Raw genomic sequence first — 14,332 nt, forward strand, 5'->3', positions numbered from 1 at the left:
GACTTATTCAAAGCAGTGCAATATCTAGGCAACTTGTTGTGAAGATATTCACAATATGGGATATAATTAAACAATGCATGCATACTACCTGGGTAGTAGAAATGATGGAAGTGCATCATTACCCATGCATAAACAACTTTTCATACTCTTAGACATTTAGATCTAAAATGTGACTGCTAATTATAATTTAGTTATAATTATAATCATATTACTAACTTATAATTAATAATATCATTATAATTCCTGGTTATTATAACTATTTTAATTACTGGTTTTGCACCTTTATTGATTTGAATGTAATTGGCATTTTGGACTGTTTTCTTCACTTATGAAGCTTGGTTGCGTTTGGGTGGCTACATCAGTAGTCAAAACTGCAGGATATGGAGTAATGAGAATCCTCATGTTTTTTGTAAAATTCCCCGTACATCCTCAAAAAATTGAGATTTAATACTCAGTTTTGTTGTGCTATTTGACAATGATGAACATTGTTGTTAGTTTCAGCAAGATGGGGCAACTTGTCACACATTCATGAAGTGAAATATTAGCAATGCTGAGCGACTTTTTTTTTTTTTTTTTTCATGATTACCTTATTTTTAAAAATTTGATTTCTGTGATCCCCAGATTTAAAATTACTGGATAATTTTTTTTGGACTTGTTGAAAGGCAAAGTGTATAAAAATAATCCCCATACAACCGAAGCATTCAAACATTAAAAGGTGTCAAAAAGGCCAAATATAATGAAAAGAGTCCATGTTTTTATTCAAGAAGGTGGACCTTTTCAACATTTATTTTAATTTTTTATAATTACTTATTATCATTATAGTTATTATTATTACTTGATTGCATAATCTGATAGTAAGAGTTAATAAATTAATTATTAACATTTGGCTTGCAAAATATGAATCACTCTGTGATTCAAATTTTGAATCACAGGGTGATTCAAAAATAATCCCCGTGAATAAAAAATTTTGTATTCCTTCGGTTAACTTCACTTAGGTAGATGGTAATTGAGGAAGTGGGTAGTATACATGTTTAACATGTCATTCAAAAATAGAATTGTAGACATTTTATCAGCTTGTATTATGATTTTTTTTTTTTTTTTTCTGAAGTCTTAAAAGAAACTTTATAGTACAGTAATTTCGACTGTTTAGATCCTGTTTTTTTTTTTTTTTTGTTTCTGGGAGCTTCTGAGCTTGCTAATGTACTTTTAGAATACTTCAATATTTTAGTTTACAAAATAAATTAACAATTAATTAATTAAATTCATTAAATCTTATAAATCATTAATATCAGTGCTTCACCAAAACCCTTAAGAAATCATTTGCTCTTTAAAACAGTGAGAGTTGGAACAAATTGTGTGAATAAACTATTTTTCCACAGACCGATTTCTTTAACAAAAGAGATATTAACCCATTTTGTAATAATCACTGACTACAAACAGGAACTAAAAATATCTCACAATAAAAAAATAATAATAATGATGCAAATTTTTAATGATAAATAATTGAATATTCATACTTTAATATTTAAAACTGTGGTTATATATATGAAAATTAATTTTTTGGTAAATGATTCATCAACTCCCATATATAATCATAAATTGGCTTTGTAATTCTTTTAACTCATTTATCCTCTTTTGGCAGATTTGTAGAACTGTTTGATGATATTTAATTAATAAAACAACAAAGAAAAAAAACTTTGTCACAGCCTATAACCCACTAAAAATCCCAGGATGCTGGAATAAAGGTGAAGTTCAAGTGAGGTGTCATTTCTTTTCTTTGTTTCTTCCATTTACCCCAGGGTCTCACACCTGGTGAGTATGGGCTTGGCACACCCAGATTCCTGAGCTGGATATCATCATTCTTCTCTTTCTTGGTGATTTCCTTCTACTTTTCTCTCTCTCAGGGTAACTCGGGATTTTTTTTTTTTTTTTTTTGGCTGGTGCAGTGTAAGCCTCAGGCTTCCTTGCACCATATAGCTAATAGTAATAATAATAATAATAAAAATTGAGTCTCATAGTTTTTTGTTAATGTCATTAAAGACGACCACAAGTTAATGTTATTTCGGTGGGTGCCTTTCTTAATTTGTTAAGAAGAGAACCTGCTAAAACATTAACAATTGTGGCTTTTAATATTAAATTTTAATCAAACAGTGTAGCGTTTTATATAATTTTTTTTAACTTAATTGGGATAGTCATCAACCCCATTTGCATTCAAACTGAAATCAAATGGGGATGATAGTTCTCTGTTAATATTACTTTTCAAAATCCATTTCAAAATGCATATTTTTAAGTGTAGTTTTAGTAGTTCATATATAAATTTAATGAAACTTTTTTTTTCTCTAGAGGGTTGCTTTTCATTAATTGTGTGATTGTTTCTTCTCTTTTATATAGCATTAGCCAAAAAAAAGAAAAAAAAAACAAGAACACACACCCTTCTCATTTCACCCATCCACTCGCTCTAAATGTTCGTCTAGTACTGCCTTTAATCTATTTAAGCTATCATCTTCTACAATGACAGATCGAAGTTTGTTCCAGCAATCAACCACCCACTGTCTAAAGGCAAACTTCTGCACATCTATCTTACAACTATCTTTCCTCAATTTCAATTTATGCCCTCTCAGGCAATTATTCTGAGCAAGAAGAAGAACCCATCAGCATTGAGCATGCTCAAACCATTCAAGGCATAAAGCCTTGAATGGTTTGAGCCATTGCAAGGCATAAAGCCTTGTGAGGCGATCTGATTCAGGTGATTTATACACCTCAATCAGATCACCTCACAGGTGCCTAGTCTCCAAACACTAATTTGCAAAACCTAAGCCTTTGTTCCCTTCACTAATCTTGTTGCCCTTCTCTGTACTTGTTCGAACAGCTCTACATCCTTGTTAAAATTAGGCCTTTGAGTACCTCTATACAGTACTCAAAGTGTGGCCTGACCATTGCCTTATACAAGGGGATAATCACCTCCTTATTCCTGTATATCATTAACAAGACACCATGAGCTACTCTTGCAGACTGTCTGCACTGCTCAGAAAACTTCATATCTGCCTACACAATTGCCCCCAAGGTCCTTTTCACTCTCTACCACTATCAGTGTAGTACCACACAGTTGGTACACTACTCTGGGGTTAATGCTTCCCATATGCAGCACTTTCCATTTGTCAATGTTAAACTTTAGTTGCCACTTCTCAGCCCACCTGCTCAACTTTTCTAGAACTTGTTGCAGCAGTGTACTGTCATTAGTGTCATTAACAACCCTGCCAACCTTCATATCATCTGCAAACTTGGAATTAAGCTTGATATACCATCATCAATATCATTAATAAATACAGAAAACAACAATGGACCCAACACTGAAACCTGGGGGACTCTACTAATAACATTAGTCCACAAAGAGCAGTGTCCATTGATTACCACTCTCTGTCTTCTCCCACTCAACCATCCCTTTATCCATGGCAGGAATTTGCCTCCAGTGCCACACTTCTCCAATTTGTGTAGCAGTTTTCCATGATACTGTTGCAAAAGCCTTTCTAAGATCCAAATATAGGATATCAAAATTATTCTTTGCATCCAGTTCCTTTGTGACTACATCATAGTATCCAAACAAATTGGTCAGATAAGACTTCCCCTTAACAAACCATGCTGTATCTGAGCTATAACTGAAGTCTTGTCTAAATGATCTTGCAATGCTTCTTTAACCAGTGCCTCTCTTAATGTTTGTGGAACAGAAGTTAAACTAACAGGTCTGTAATTACCTGTGTCTCCCTTTGATCCTTCTTTGTGGATTGGGTGATATTGTACATCTCCCGTCCATGGGTACCTCCCCTGAGTCCAAGGAAGCTCTCATAATTATGGCTAAGATATCAAGTGTGTTAGGGTAGCTAAGAATAGGAACAGGTGCATGTATACTTCGTGTACACCAATGCTAGGAGTTTGGTAAATAAATTTGATGAATTTGAGGTATTGCTCAAAACATTAAAAGCGGATATTGTTGGGATATCAGAGACATGGTCGTCACACAAATATAAGGAATGCAGAACTGGAATTTGGGGATACAACATCTACAGAAAGGATAGACAGGATAGGAGGGGTTATGCTATTAGTTAAGAAACACATAAAATCCAAGGAAGTGCAGCCAGTTGACATCGCTGGACAGTGCAGTGTCGAGTCAGTTTGGTGTGACATAAGCATTGGGAGATCAAAATTGAGAGTAGGAGTGTGCTATAGGCCTAATGACTCTGACGAGAACAATAAGAAACTGTACATCGAAATAGAGTGCACCAGTAAATCAGAGAGTCTTATAATGGAGGATTTTAATTTCCCATATATTGACTGGAATTTGTAGATTGGTCACTCACACACTAGCAAGGCTTTTGTGGATTTATTGGATGATTGTTTTCTACATCAGCATGGTTGGGAGGCAACTAGAGGGAGTAATACTCTTGATTTGATTATCAGTAGTGATTCTTCATGCATTAAGAATCTGCAGATAAAGGAACCACTAAGTGGCAGTGATCACAGTGTACTGAAGTGGGATCTATTCAAAGAGATAACTACCATCAGGGGTAAAGGGAAGGGTTATTGCTTTCATAAAGGTGAATATGATGGTCTGAGACATTATTTAAATTCTATACAGTGGGACCAACTGATGGTGAAGCATTCAAAGAACTTATCTTGGAAGCTACTAGGCTTTACATACCAACTAAGAAATATTGTTCAAGGTTTAGGCCTAAATGGATGTCGGATGAACTAATGAGACACATGACACTGAAGCCTACCTATGATAGATATAAGTTGATCTGTAACCAAGTTACAAAGGAGGTTAGTCAGGTGAAAGCAGATTACGAGAAATCTTTGGCAAGGGATGCAAAGAAAAACAGCAAGGAGTTCTTTTCTTATGTAAACTCTAGAAGGAAGGGGATGAATCAGATTGGTCCACTTCATATCGATGGTACAATTGTTGATGATCCTGCTCAGGTAGCTAACAAATTAAATGAATATTTTACATTGACATTCATACCTGAGGAGTTATTCAGCAAGGGGAATGCCAGAGGTGTATTCAACTCTGGCAGTAAGCTAGATAATCTTGTAATAACTGGGAGTAAAGTGGAGGAGAAATTGTTGAAAATAAAGACAAGAAAGGCACCTGGGGTGGATGGGATCTCTCCAGTTATATTAAAGGAGGCAGCAAAGGAAGTAAGCAGACCCTTAGCCATAATTATGAGAGCTTCCTTGGAGTCAGGGGAGGTACCCATAGACTGGAGATGTGCAGATGTGACCCCAATTCAAAAAGGAGGATCAAAGGTTGACACAAGTAATTATAGACCTGTGAGTTTAACTTCTGTTCCAGTAAAATTAATGGCGGCACTGGTTAAAGAAGCACTGCAGGATCATCTACACAAGACTTCAGTTATAGCTTGGACACAGCATGGTTTTGTTAAGGGAAGGCTTGCCTGACCAATTTGATTGGATACTATGATGCAGTCACAAAAGAACTGGATGCAGGGAATAACTTTGATATTATATACTTGGATCTTAGAAAGCCTTTTGATACTGTTGCACATGGAAGACTGCTGCACATATTGGAGCAGTGTGGCATTGGAGGCAAATTTCTGCTATGGATAAAGTGGTGGTTGAGGGGGAGAAGACAGAGTGATAATCGATGGACATTGCTCATCGTGGACTAATGTTATTTGTGGAGTCCCTCAGGGTTCAATGTTGGGTCCATCACTGTTTTCTGTATTTAAAAATAATATTGATGATAGTATATTAAGCTTAATGTCCAAGTTTGCAGACAATACAAAGGTTATCAGGGTTGTTAAGGACATTACTTACGCAATGCTGCTGCAACAGGATCTGGAAAGGTTGAGCAGATGGGCTGAGAGGTGGCAAATGAAGTTTAATATTGACAAATGTAAAGTACTACATATGGGAAACAGCAAACCCAGAGCAATATGTCAACTCTGTGGTACTACACTGACAGTGGTAGAGAATGAAAAGGACCTGGGGGTAATTGTGCAGGCAGATATGAAGTTCTCTGAGCAGTGCAGATGGGCTGCGGGAGTAGCTCATGGTGTCTTGTCAATGATATACAGGAATTTTTCTAGCAGGGATAAGGAGGTGATTATTCCCTTGTATAAAGCAATGGTCATGCCACACCTTGAGTACTGTATACAGGTCTGGAGGCCTCATTTCAAGAAGGATGTAGAGCTGTTGGAATGACTACAGAGAAGGGCAACAAGATTAGTGAATGGAACAAAGGGATATGCTTTTACGAAGAAAGGCTTAAGTTTTGCAAATTACAGTGCCTGCAGACTAGGCACCGGCGAGGTGATCTGATAGAGGTGTATAAAGCCTTGAATAGTTTGAGCATGCTCAATGCTGATGGGATTCTTCCTCTTGCTCAGAACAATCACCTGAGAGGGCATAAATTCAAATTGAGGAAAGACAGATGTAGGATAGCTGTGTGGAAATTTGCCTTTAGCCAGCGGGTAGTTGGTTGGTGGAACAGACTTACATCTCTTGTTGTGGAAGTTGATAGACTAAATAAATTTAAGGCTCAGCTGGACAGGTATTTTGAACAAATGGAGGGGTGAAGTGGAAGTTTTTTTTTTTTTTTTTTTTTTTTTTTTTGGCTGATACTGTTTAAGCTTGCTTTCTTGCATCATACGATTCTAGTAATGCTAATTCTATTTCTCCTCCACTTTACTCTCAGTTATTACAAGATTATTATCTAGCTTACTGCCAGAGTTCAATACACCTCTGGCATTCCCCTCCCCGAATAACTCCTCAATTGTGAATGTAGATGCAAAATATTCATTTAGTTTGTTAGCTACCTGAACAGGGTCATCAACAGTTGAACCATCGATATCAAGTGGACCAATCTGATTCATTCCCTTTCCTCCTAGAGTTTACATAAGAAAAGAACTTTTTCCTTTTTTTTCTTTGCATCCTTTGCTTAAGATATCTTATAATCTGCCTTTTCCTGTCTAAACTTCTTTGTGACTTGGTTACAGACCAACTTATATCTATCATAGGCTTCTGTGTCACATGTAATTTTATAGGTATCCCATGGATTTTTCTTCTCTACCACATGTCTAATTAGTTCATCTGACATCCATTTAGGCCTAAACCTCAAACAATATTTGTTTGTTTGTATTTAGAGCCTAGTAGCTTCCAAGATGAATTCTTTGAATGCTTCCCATTTTGAATTTGCTGTTGGTAACATCATCAGTTGGTCCCACTGTATAGAATTTAAATATTGCTCAGACTGTAGTCACCTTTACGAAAGCAAAAACCCTTCCCTTTACTCCTAATGGTAGTTACCTCTTTGAGTAAATCCCACTTCAGCACACTGTGATCCCTGCCACCTAATGGTTCCTTTATTTGCATATTCTTAATGTATGAAGAATCACTACTGATAATTAGATCAAGAGTATTACTCCGTCTAGTTGTCTCCCGAACATGTTGCTGTAGAAAACAATCATCCAATAAATCCACAAAACATTTTCTAGTGTGTGAGTGACCAACCCACAAATTCCAGTCAATCTCTGGGAAATTAAAATCTCCCATTATAAGACAATCTGATTTACTGGCTCACTCTATATCTCTGTACAGTTGTTTATTATACTCATCATAGTCATTAAACCTATAACACACTCGTACTCTCAATTTTGCTTTCCCAGTGCTTTGTTTACAACAAACTGACTTGACACTTCACTGTCTAGCCATGTCGACTGGCTGTACTTCCTTGGATTTTGGGTTTCTTAACCAATAGCATAACCCCTCCTCCCTTCCTATCCTGTCTATCCTTCCTGTACTTCCTATCCTGTCTATCCTTCCTGTACTTCCTATCCTGTCTATCCTTCCTGTACACATTGTACTCCCCAAATTCCAGTTCTGTGTTCCTTATATCTGTGTGACACCAGATCTCTTATCTCAACAATATCTGCCTTTGAAGTTTAGACCAACACCTCAAATTCAATAAATTTATTTACCAAACGCCTAGTATTGGTATACATGCACCTGTTTCTATTCTTACCTACCCTAACACAACTCGTGTATTTACTTGTTCCGCAGTGACTACCAACTATATCTGGAATCCTCTGCACTAGGCTGGGGACTCCAGCCTAGTGCAGAGGTTTTCCAGGCTGCTGCTCATTTCAATAAAAGCAGTGCAACAATCACTTTTACCTCTGCCAGCAGCTACTGTTAATCTGTGTATTCCCCCCAAAGCTAGCAGTTTTCCGACCCACCTAACTCTACATTGATAGCATCAGAAAATATTTTTGCACTCTTTCTATTTAAGTGTATCCCATCCCTGTAGAAGCAGTCTCTCCTGTTAACAAGCACTTTTTTAACTTCCCTTTATTACTTATATAGTATAACTTATTACTGGTGATGGATGCTACCAGTAATTGTTTATTGTTTAATGCTAAGTCACATGATGGGTTGAAATTTTGTTTTTACTCATTTTTTATATCTTGATGTAGCAATTCAGATTTCATTCAGTTTATCTCAGCTTGTAGGTTCTATCTTTATTAGCAGAGTCAGTACTTTCCAAATCAATGTTCTGTAGGTCGCACATTGATGATAATTTCAGCAAAATTTAATGTGTTTAATAAAAGGTGTATGTTTTTTATAATTTAGTACTTATTTCACATATCCTGCAGTAAGAATTAGTTACAGTCCTTATGTCTAAAATTTAGTGTGATGAATAAAATTTATTTAAAAAAGAATAAAATAATTTAGTTTCTAATCTTTGGGTTGTGACATTTTTACTAGTTTAGTGTTGTATTTTTAGCAGAAGTGTGGTTTTCTTCTTTTGTATTGGTCTGTTCTGTTTACTACATATGTACATATGTAATAAACAGAATTACTGATTTTGTCTGCTTATAATTTAAATGTAGTCATCAAGCACAATCCTTAAGTTAAACCGAATTTTGAATAAACAGTAGTGGATTAATATATTTATATCTTTAAATGAAATAATGCAGTATTTGATACTCTGAATGGATGTTATATATTTTGGTTCATTATTTAAGGGATGTGCCAGTGTAAGTCTTCATTACCAGTACTACATGGCAATGTTATTGTTTTGGGTGCTGGAGATACTGCATTTGACTGTGCTACTTCTGCCCTCCGCTGTGGAGCCAAAAGAGTATACATTGTCTTCAGACGTGGTTTTACTAACATCAGAGCTCTTCCTGAAGAGGTATGTTTCTTTCCTTTTATGCATTTTCACACCTGGTGTGGGTGTGTGCAGGTGTGTGTGTGTGTGTGTGTGTGTGCACAGGGCCGGCTCTAGACTTTGGCACAAGAGGCACTGGCCTAGGGATGCAATGGCTTTGGGGCACCAACATTATAAAAAAAGTAATAGTATTAATGAGGACCAGAGAGTCGAAGTGTTGGTGGTACGACCAATGCCCCCCCCCCCCCAAAGCCGTATTACAAGGGGCATCATTTTTAGCATTTTTTGTTTTTGGTTTGCCTATTTGATTTTTCGTACCAGGCACCATATTGCATGGGGCTCCATTTTGATCAAAAATTTTATTTTTGGGGCACCTATTTTACTTTTCACACCAAACTGTTTTATCACGCTACAGCTGTGAACCAGTCTGCGGCATTCAATAAACTAGAAAAATTAAATAACCAGTTAATTAATTAATTATTAGTTAACTAATAACCAGATATATCAATTAACCAGATTAATAGGTCTTTGAAAACTAATTTATACATGCCTATTAAACAGGAGGTTCTGCTAATGCTTTGCCCTGTATAATAGTCTGTGAACCAGATGGAATATCTTCCTTACCAACTCTATTCATTGCTATCCGCATTTTCCTAACATTGCCTGTCTCTGTGGCTAGCGTGGAAAGGAGTTTTTCGAAACTGAAATTTATTAAAACTCATTTGAGAACAACTATGAGTCAGGAAAGATTAGGCGGTTTAACAATATTATTGATTGAACGAGATATTTTAAAAGAACTTGATAGGGAAGAATTGATAACAAATTTTGTGACAGTAAAAGCCAGAAAAGTTTAGTTAAAAAATTGTTTTGTGTACTTTATTTAAGAGGATTTTTTTTGCTTTGTTTTTGCAAAATTATTACATATATTATTGTTATACACTTATTTTATAAGTATAATTTTAAATATTTTATTCAAGAATTTTTTTATTTAGTTTTTGAATAATTTATTGTTGTCATATACCTTTTGTAAATTTAATTTTATGTAAGATTTTTTAAATATGTCCTATTATGACATGCCCCTTTCATAAAATTTATAAAGCTTAAAAATTTAAAATAAAAAAAAAATGATCAGTGCTGAAAACCAAACTGGCCTAGGGGCACCACATACCCTCGAGCCGGCCCTGCATATGTGGATATGAGTGACAGATTGCAGAGTATTACAAATAAATGTCTTCATATTTTACGCATGTGCTTTCACCTTGACCTGGATGTTTACTAATTGATATTATTTTTTAATAGCACTGGAGCTTGTCACTCATATCTGTATAACATTTTGTATCTGTGGAAACTTGTTCATATGCTGATACACATGTTGTGCAGGCTGTTAAACTTGGAATAATTCATGATAGAAAGCCTTTGGCCCTGAGATTAGCTAAGTGAAGAGGACTTTAGAAATTCCTACAGTTGATGATGGATATTGAACACAGACCTTTCTGAATAAGTGGCAGATGGCAGTGTTCGCAAAAGTTGTAAACATGCAGGTTGCCATGGAGGAATCCTGGATGTTTGCAAATAATACTGACAGATCTAAACAAACAGTAACTAATCTTTTTGTCAAGATTTTTCAAGGATAATGACATTGGAAGTTACGACAAAAACAAATGCTGCTTTGATAAAATAAAACATAAATAATAAAAAGTATAATGTAATGAATTATACAGTTTAGAGGAACAATAATAATTGCTGTGTAAATTATGTTTTCCGATGTTGTTTTAGAAAATGGATTTGTGAAACGGTATCATTAATGAAGTGTATGCGTATGGACGACATTACATGAACTGTATCCATTTCGCAGTATGCCTCTACAGGAATTGTTGCTGTAATATAGGAATAAATGCAAAAAGTTCTTTTCTGTGGTTCATTTTTAATGTACACATGGTCCTCAGTTTCTCAGCCATGTTCTGGTTACAGATGAATCATGTTTTATAAGAAATGGAATTATCAGCTCATAAAAACACTCATACAAAGGTTGAAGAAAACCTATATATGATTGTCAATACTTGTAAATATAATTTTTTTCTTTAATGAATGGTGTGATGTTCTTGGGGACAATCATATTAGTCCATATTTTTACCAGCAAGGCTTCCAGTAGTGGCATACCTATGTTTTCTGCAAAACAGTTCTTAGGAACTATTTGAAGACAAACCCTTGAAAATCAGCAGAAGACTTGGTTTATTCACAACAGTGCATCAGCTTGCTTTCCCAAGATCTCTCTGACTTTTTAACCCTGAATCAGTCATGCGAGGTTGATTTGACCCCTGAAAATATTTAAACAATTTATGCTTCATTTTCTCTGTCTACACAGCTGAATAGATGGATAGATCAATTACCAACAAAAACCTGGTCTTTGTTGGAGGCAATCAGTCCAAGAGTGAAAGAAGTGTTGAGATACGAGGTGCAAGACAAAAGTTTCCAGACTGGCTGTATGGAGTGCAAACTGTATGTAATATGGCAGTGTGCCATTAGATATTGCTGAACTAATTCATTGCAAGTTAGTCTGGTGAGTTTCATACTAATAGGACATTGGGCTTTTGTGTAATTGGTGTTTAAGTATGTTTCTGTTGAGTGTTCCTTGCAATTTTTGTAGCCGAGTAATATGAGGCATTAAGGAACGGAAATTTGCATCAAATTTTGACATAAACTTTGGAGTGAAACATTTAAACAAACATTTGGTGATGATGATGCTTTTGAGTAGAATGCAAACTTTTCAATTGGATTTGCATTTCTAAGGTGGCCAAATGTTTTTTGGGGAATTTTTTTGGCATGTCAGTCATCCATTGTCAAGTTGGACAGATGAAAATGTTGATAAAGTGCATGAAGTCATTCGTGAGAATATTGTTGCCATATGATTAACAATATTTGTGATATTCTAGGCCTATTGTATGGTATGTGCTGAATTTTCATTTGTTCATATTGATTGAACTGTCCACAGGCAGTTGCACCAAGAGTGTAAGCAGAGGACAACTGGTTGCTGTGAACAACTGACACACACAAATTTTGTGTGGGAATTTTTTGGCATGTCAGTCATCCATCGTCAAGTTGGACACACAATTTTTGTGTGGGAATTTTTTGGCATGTCAGTCATCCATCGTCAAGTTGGACAGATGAAAATGTTGATAAAGTGCATGAAGTCATTCGTGAGAATATTGTTGCCATATGATTAACAATATTTGTGATATTCTAGGCCTATTGTATGGTATATGCTGAATTTTCATTTGTTCATATTGATTGAACTGTCCACAGGCAGTTGCACCAAGAGTGTAAGCAGAGGACAACTGGTTGCTGTGAACAACTGACACACACACACACACACACACACACACACACACACACACACACACACACACACACACACACACACACACACACACACACACACACGTGCATGCACCTTTGACACTTTCAAGTGATATCTTAGATAGGTATTAGGTGTACTCAGTACTTGAAGGTTATCATAATTGGAAGAATATCAACAACCAACCTCAGAAATATGCAAAGTATCAAAGGTACTGTTTGTAATATTTGTTGGAGTGTGTGTGTGCATGTGTGTGTATATAACAGATAAATCATATAAAAATAAATTAATACATAAGCCAGTAGCATGGCAAAACTATAGAGCGAAAATTAACATAAAAATGATGTTACTTTACTTTCTCCCTCCCTGTTGATTTAATTTTTATGTTAATTTTTGCTCTATAGTTTTGCCATGATACTTGGCTTATGTATTAATTTGTTCTTATTTTTATATGATTTATCTATTATGTACTGGGCATCATGTGGAGGATGTTCATTTTGCTGCCTCTAATGATAGTTTAATATCTATTTATTTATTTTCTTATTTCTTGCTATTACATTCTAAATTTTTAAGCCATTATTCAAATATATATATATATATATATATACATACACACACACACTGTCCTACCATTAATATCCAGACATTCCTCCATGAATGGAGAAACAGATCCTATGTATGCAACACGTCAGAGAACCTGCTATAAATATGCACACTAGGCTTCGAACAGACAATTGCAAAAGTTGGCATGCAAAATGACATGTTCAACAGAATTGATCACCTCAACAAATGCTAGACCCTGATTAACATGGTGTAAGGAGCGCGAATCCTGGACTGTAGAGCAATGGAAAACAACCTTGTGGATAGACGAGTCAAGGTTCGCACTCTACCAGTCTGATGGCTGTTCCTGGGTGTGGGAATGGCCATCAGATGGCCATGCCAGGGGAACAGTTCCTTCATGATTGTATCCTCCTAACAATGAAGTTTGGTGGAGGTAGTGTCATGGTGTGGGGCTCCTTTCATGGTTTGGCTTGGGCCCATTAGTCGTTATCGACAAAACTATGAATGCTGTGTAATACCAGGACAGCCTGGACAATTATGCACTTCCAACATTATGGCAATACTTTGGTGAAGGCCCATACCTGTATCAGCAAGACAGCATTCCATGCCATACTGCTTGGGTTGTAACAGAGTGGTTTGAGAACATGGGCGTGGAAAAGTTGGATTGGCCAGCCCGGAGTACTGATCTTGAACCCCATCAAGCATCTTTGGGTTGTATTGGATTGTCGGGTATGTGCACGTCGATATCACCCAAAGAGCAAGGCTGAACTGATGGCTGCGTTAAAGGCTGAATGGAGGAACATATCACCTGATATTTATAAAAAGCTGCTTGAAAGTATGCTGCAAAGATTGAAGGCCATCATAAAAGCAAAAGGTTTCAGCACAAAATATTAAATGACACAATAAAAGCTCTTTTTTTTTTGTCTAAATGCAGGTGTTCGGATGTTAATGGTAGGGTAGTGTGTGTGTGTGTGTGTGTGTGTGTGTGTGTGTGTGTGTGTGTGTGTGTGTGTGTGTGTGTGTGTGTGTGTGTGTGTGTGTGTGTGTGTGTTTTTCACAATGTGCACTTGTACAAGTGTACATGAAGTATGTTACAAATCTTTGAGTGAGTGTCGCCACCTCTTATCTATATTTCTGTGTAATTGTATACACAATTTATAAATAGACCTTAACCCAGTGGTGATGGCAACTCCACAGTGTAGCAAAAATGAGTGTTCGCTTGGCAGGTG

At 36.1% G+C, this 14,332-nt stretch overlaps 1 protein-coding gene across 1 annotated transcript in view; it reads left to right on the forward strand.

Moving 5' to 3' along the window:
- Positions 1-14,332, forward strand: part of su(r) (dihydropyrimidine dehydrogenase su(r)) — a 466,373-nt gene that overhangs the window by 251,833 nt on the left and 200,208 nt on the right. Inside the window, exon 13 of the mRNA XM_090382920.1 lies at positions 9,042-9,211. Coding sequence (XP_090239046.1) covers positions 9,042-9,211 — 170 coding nt within the window. The remainder of the gene's footprint in view (positions 1-9,041; positions 9,212-14,332) is intronic.

This window comes from Mastigoproctus giganteus, chromosome 10, assembly GCF_048544385.1.
Source record: "Mastigoproctus giganteus isolate SK-2022 chromosome 10, ASM4854438v1, whole genome shotgun sequence".
Classification (NCBI taxonomy): Eukaryota; Metazoa; Arthropoda; class Arachnida; order Uropygi; family Thelyphonidae; genus Mastigoproctus; species Mastigoproctus giganteus.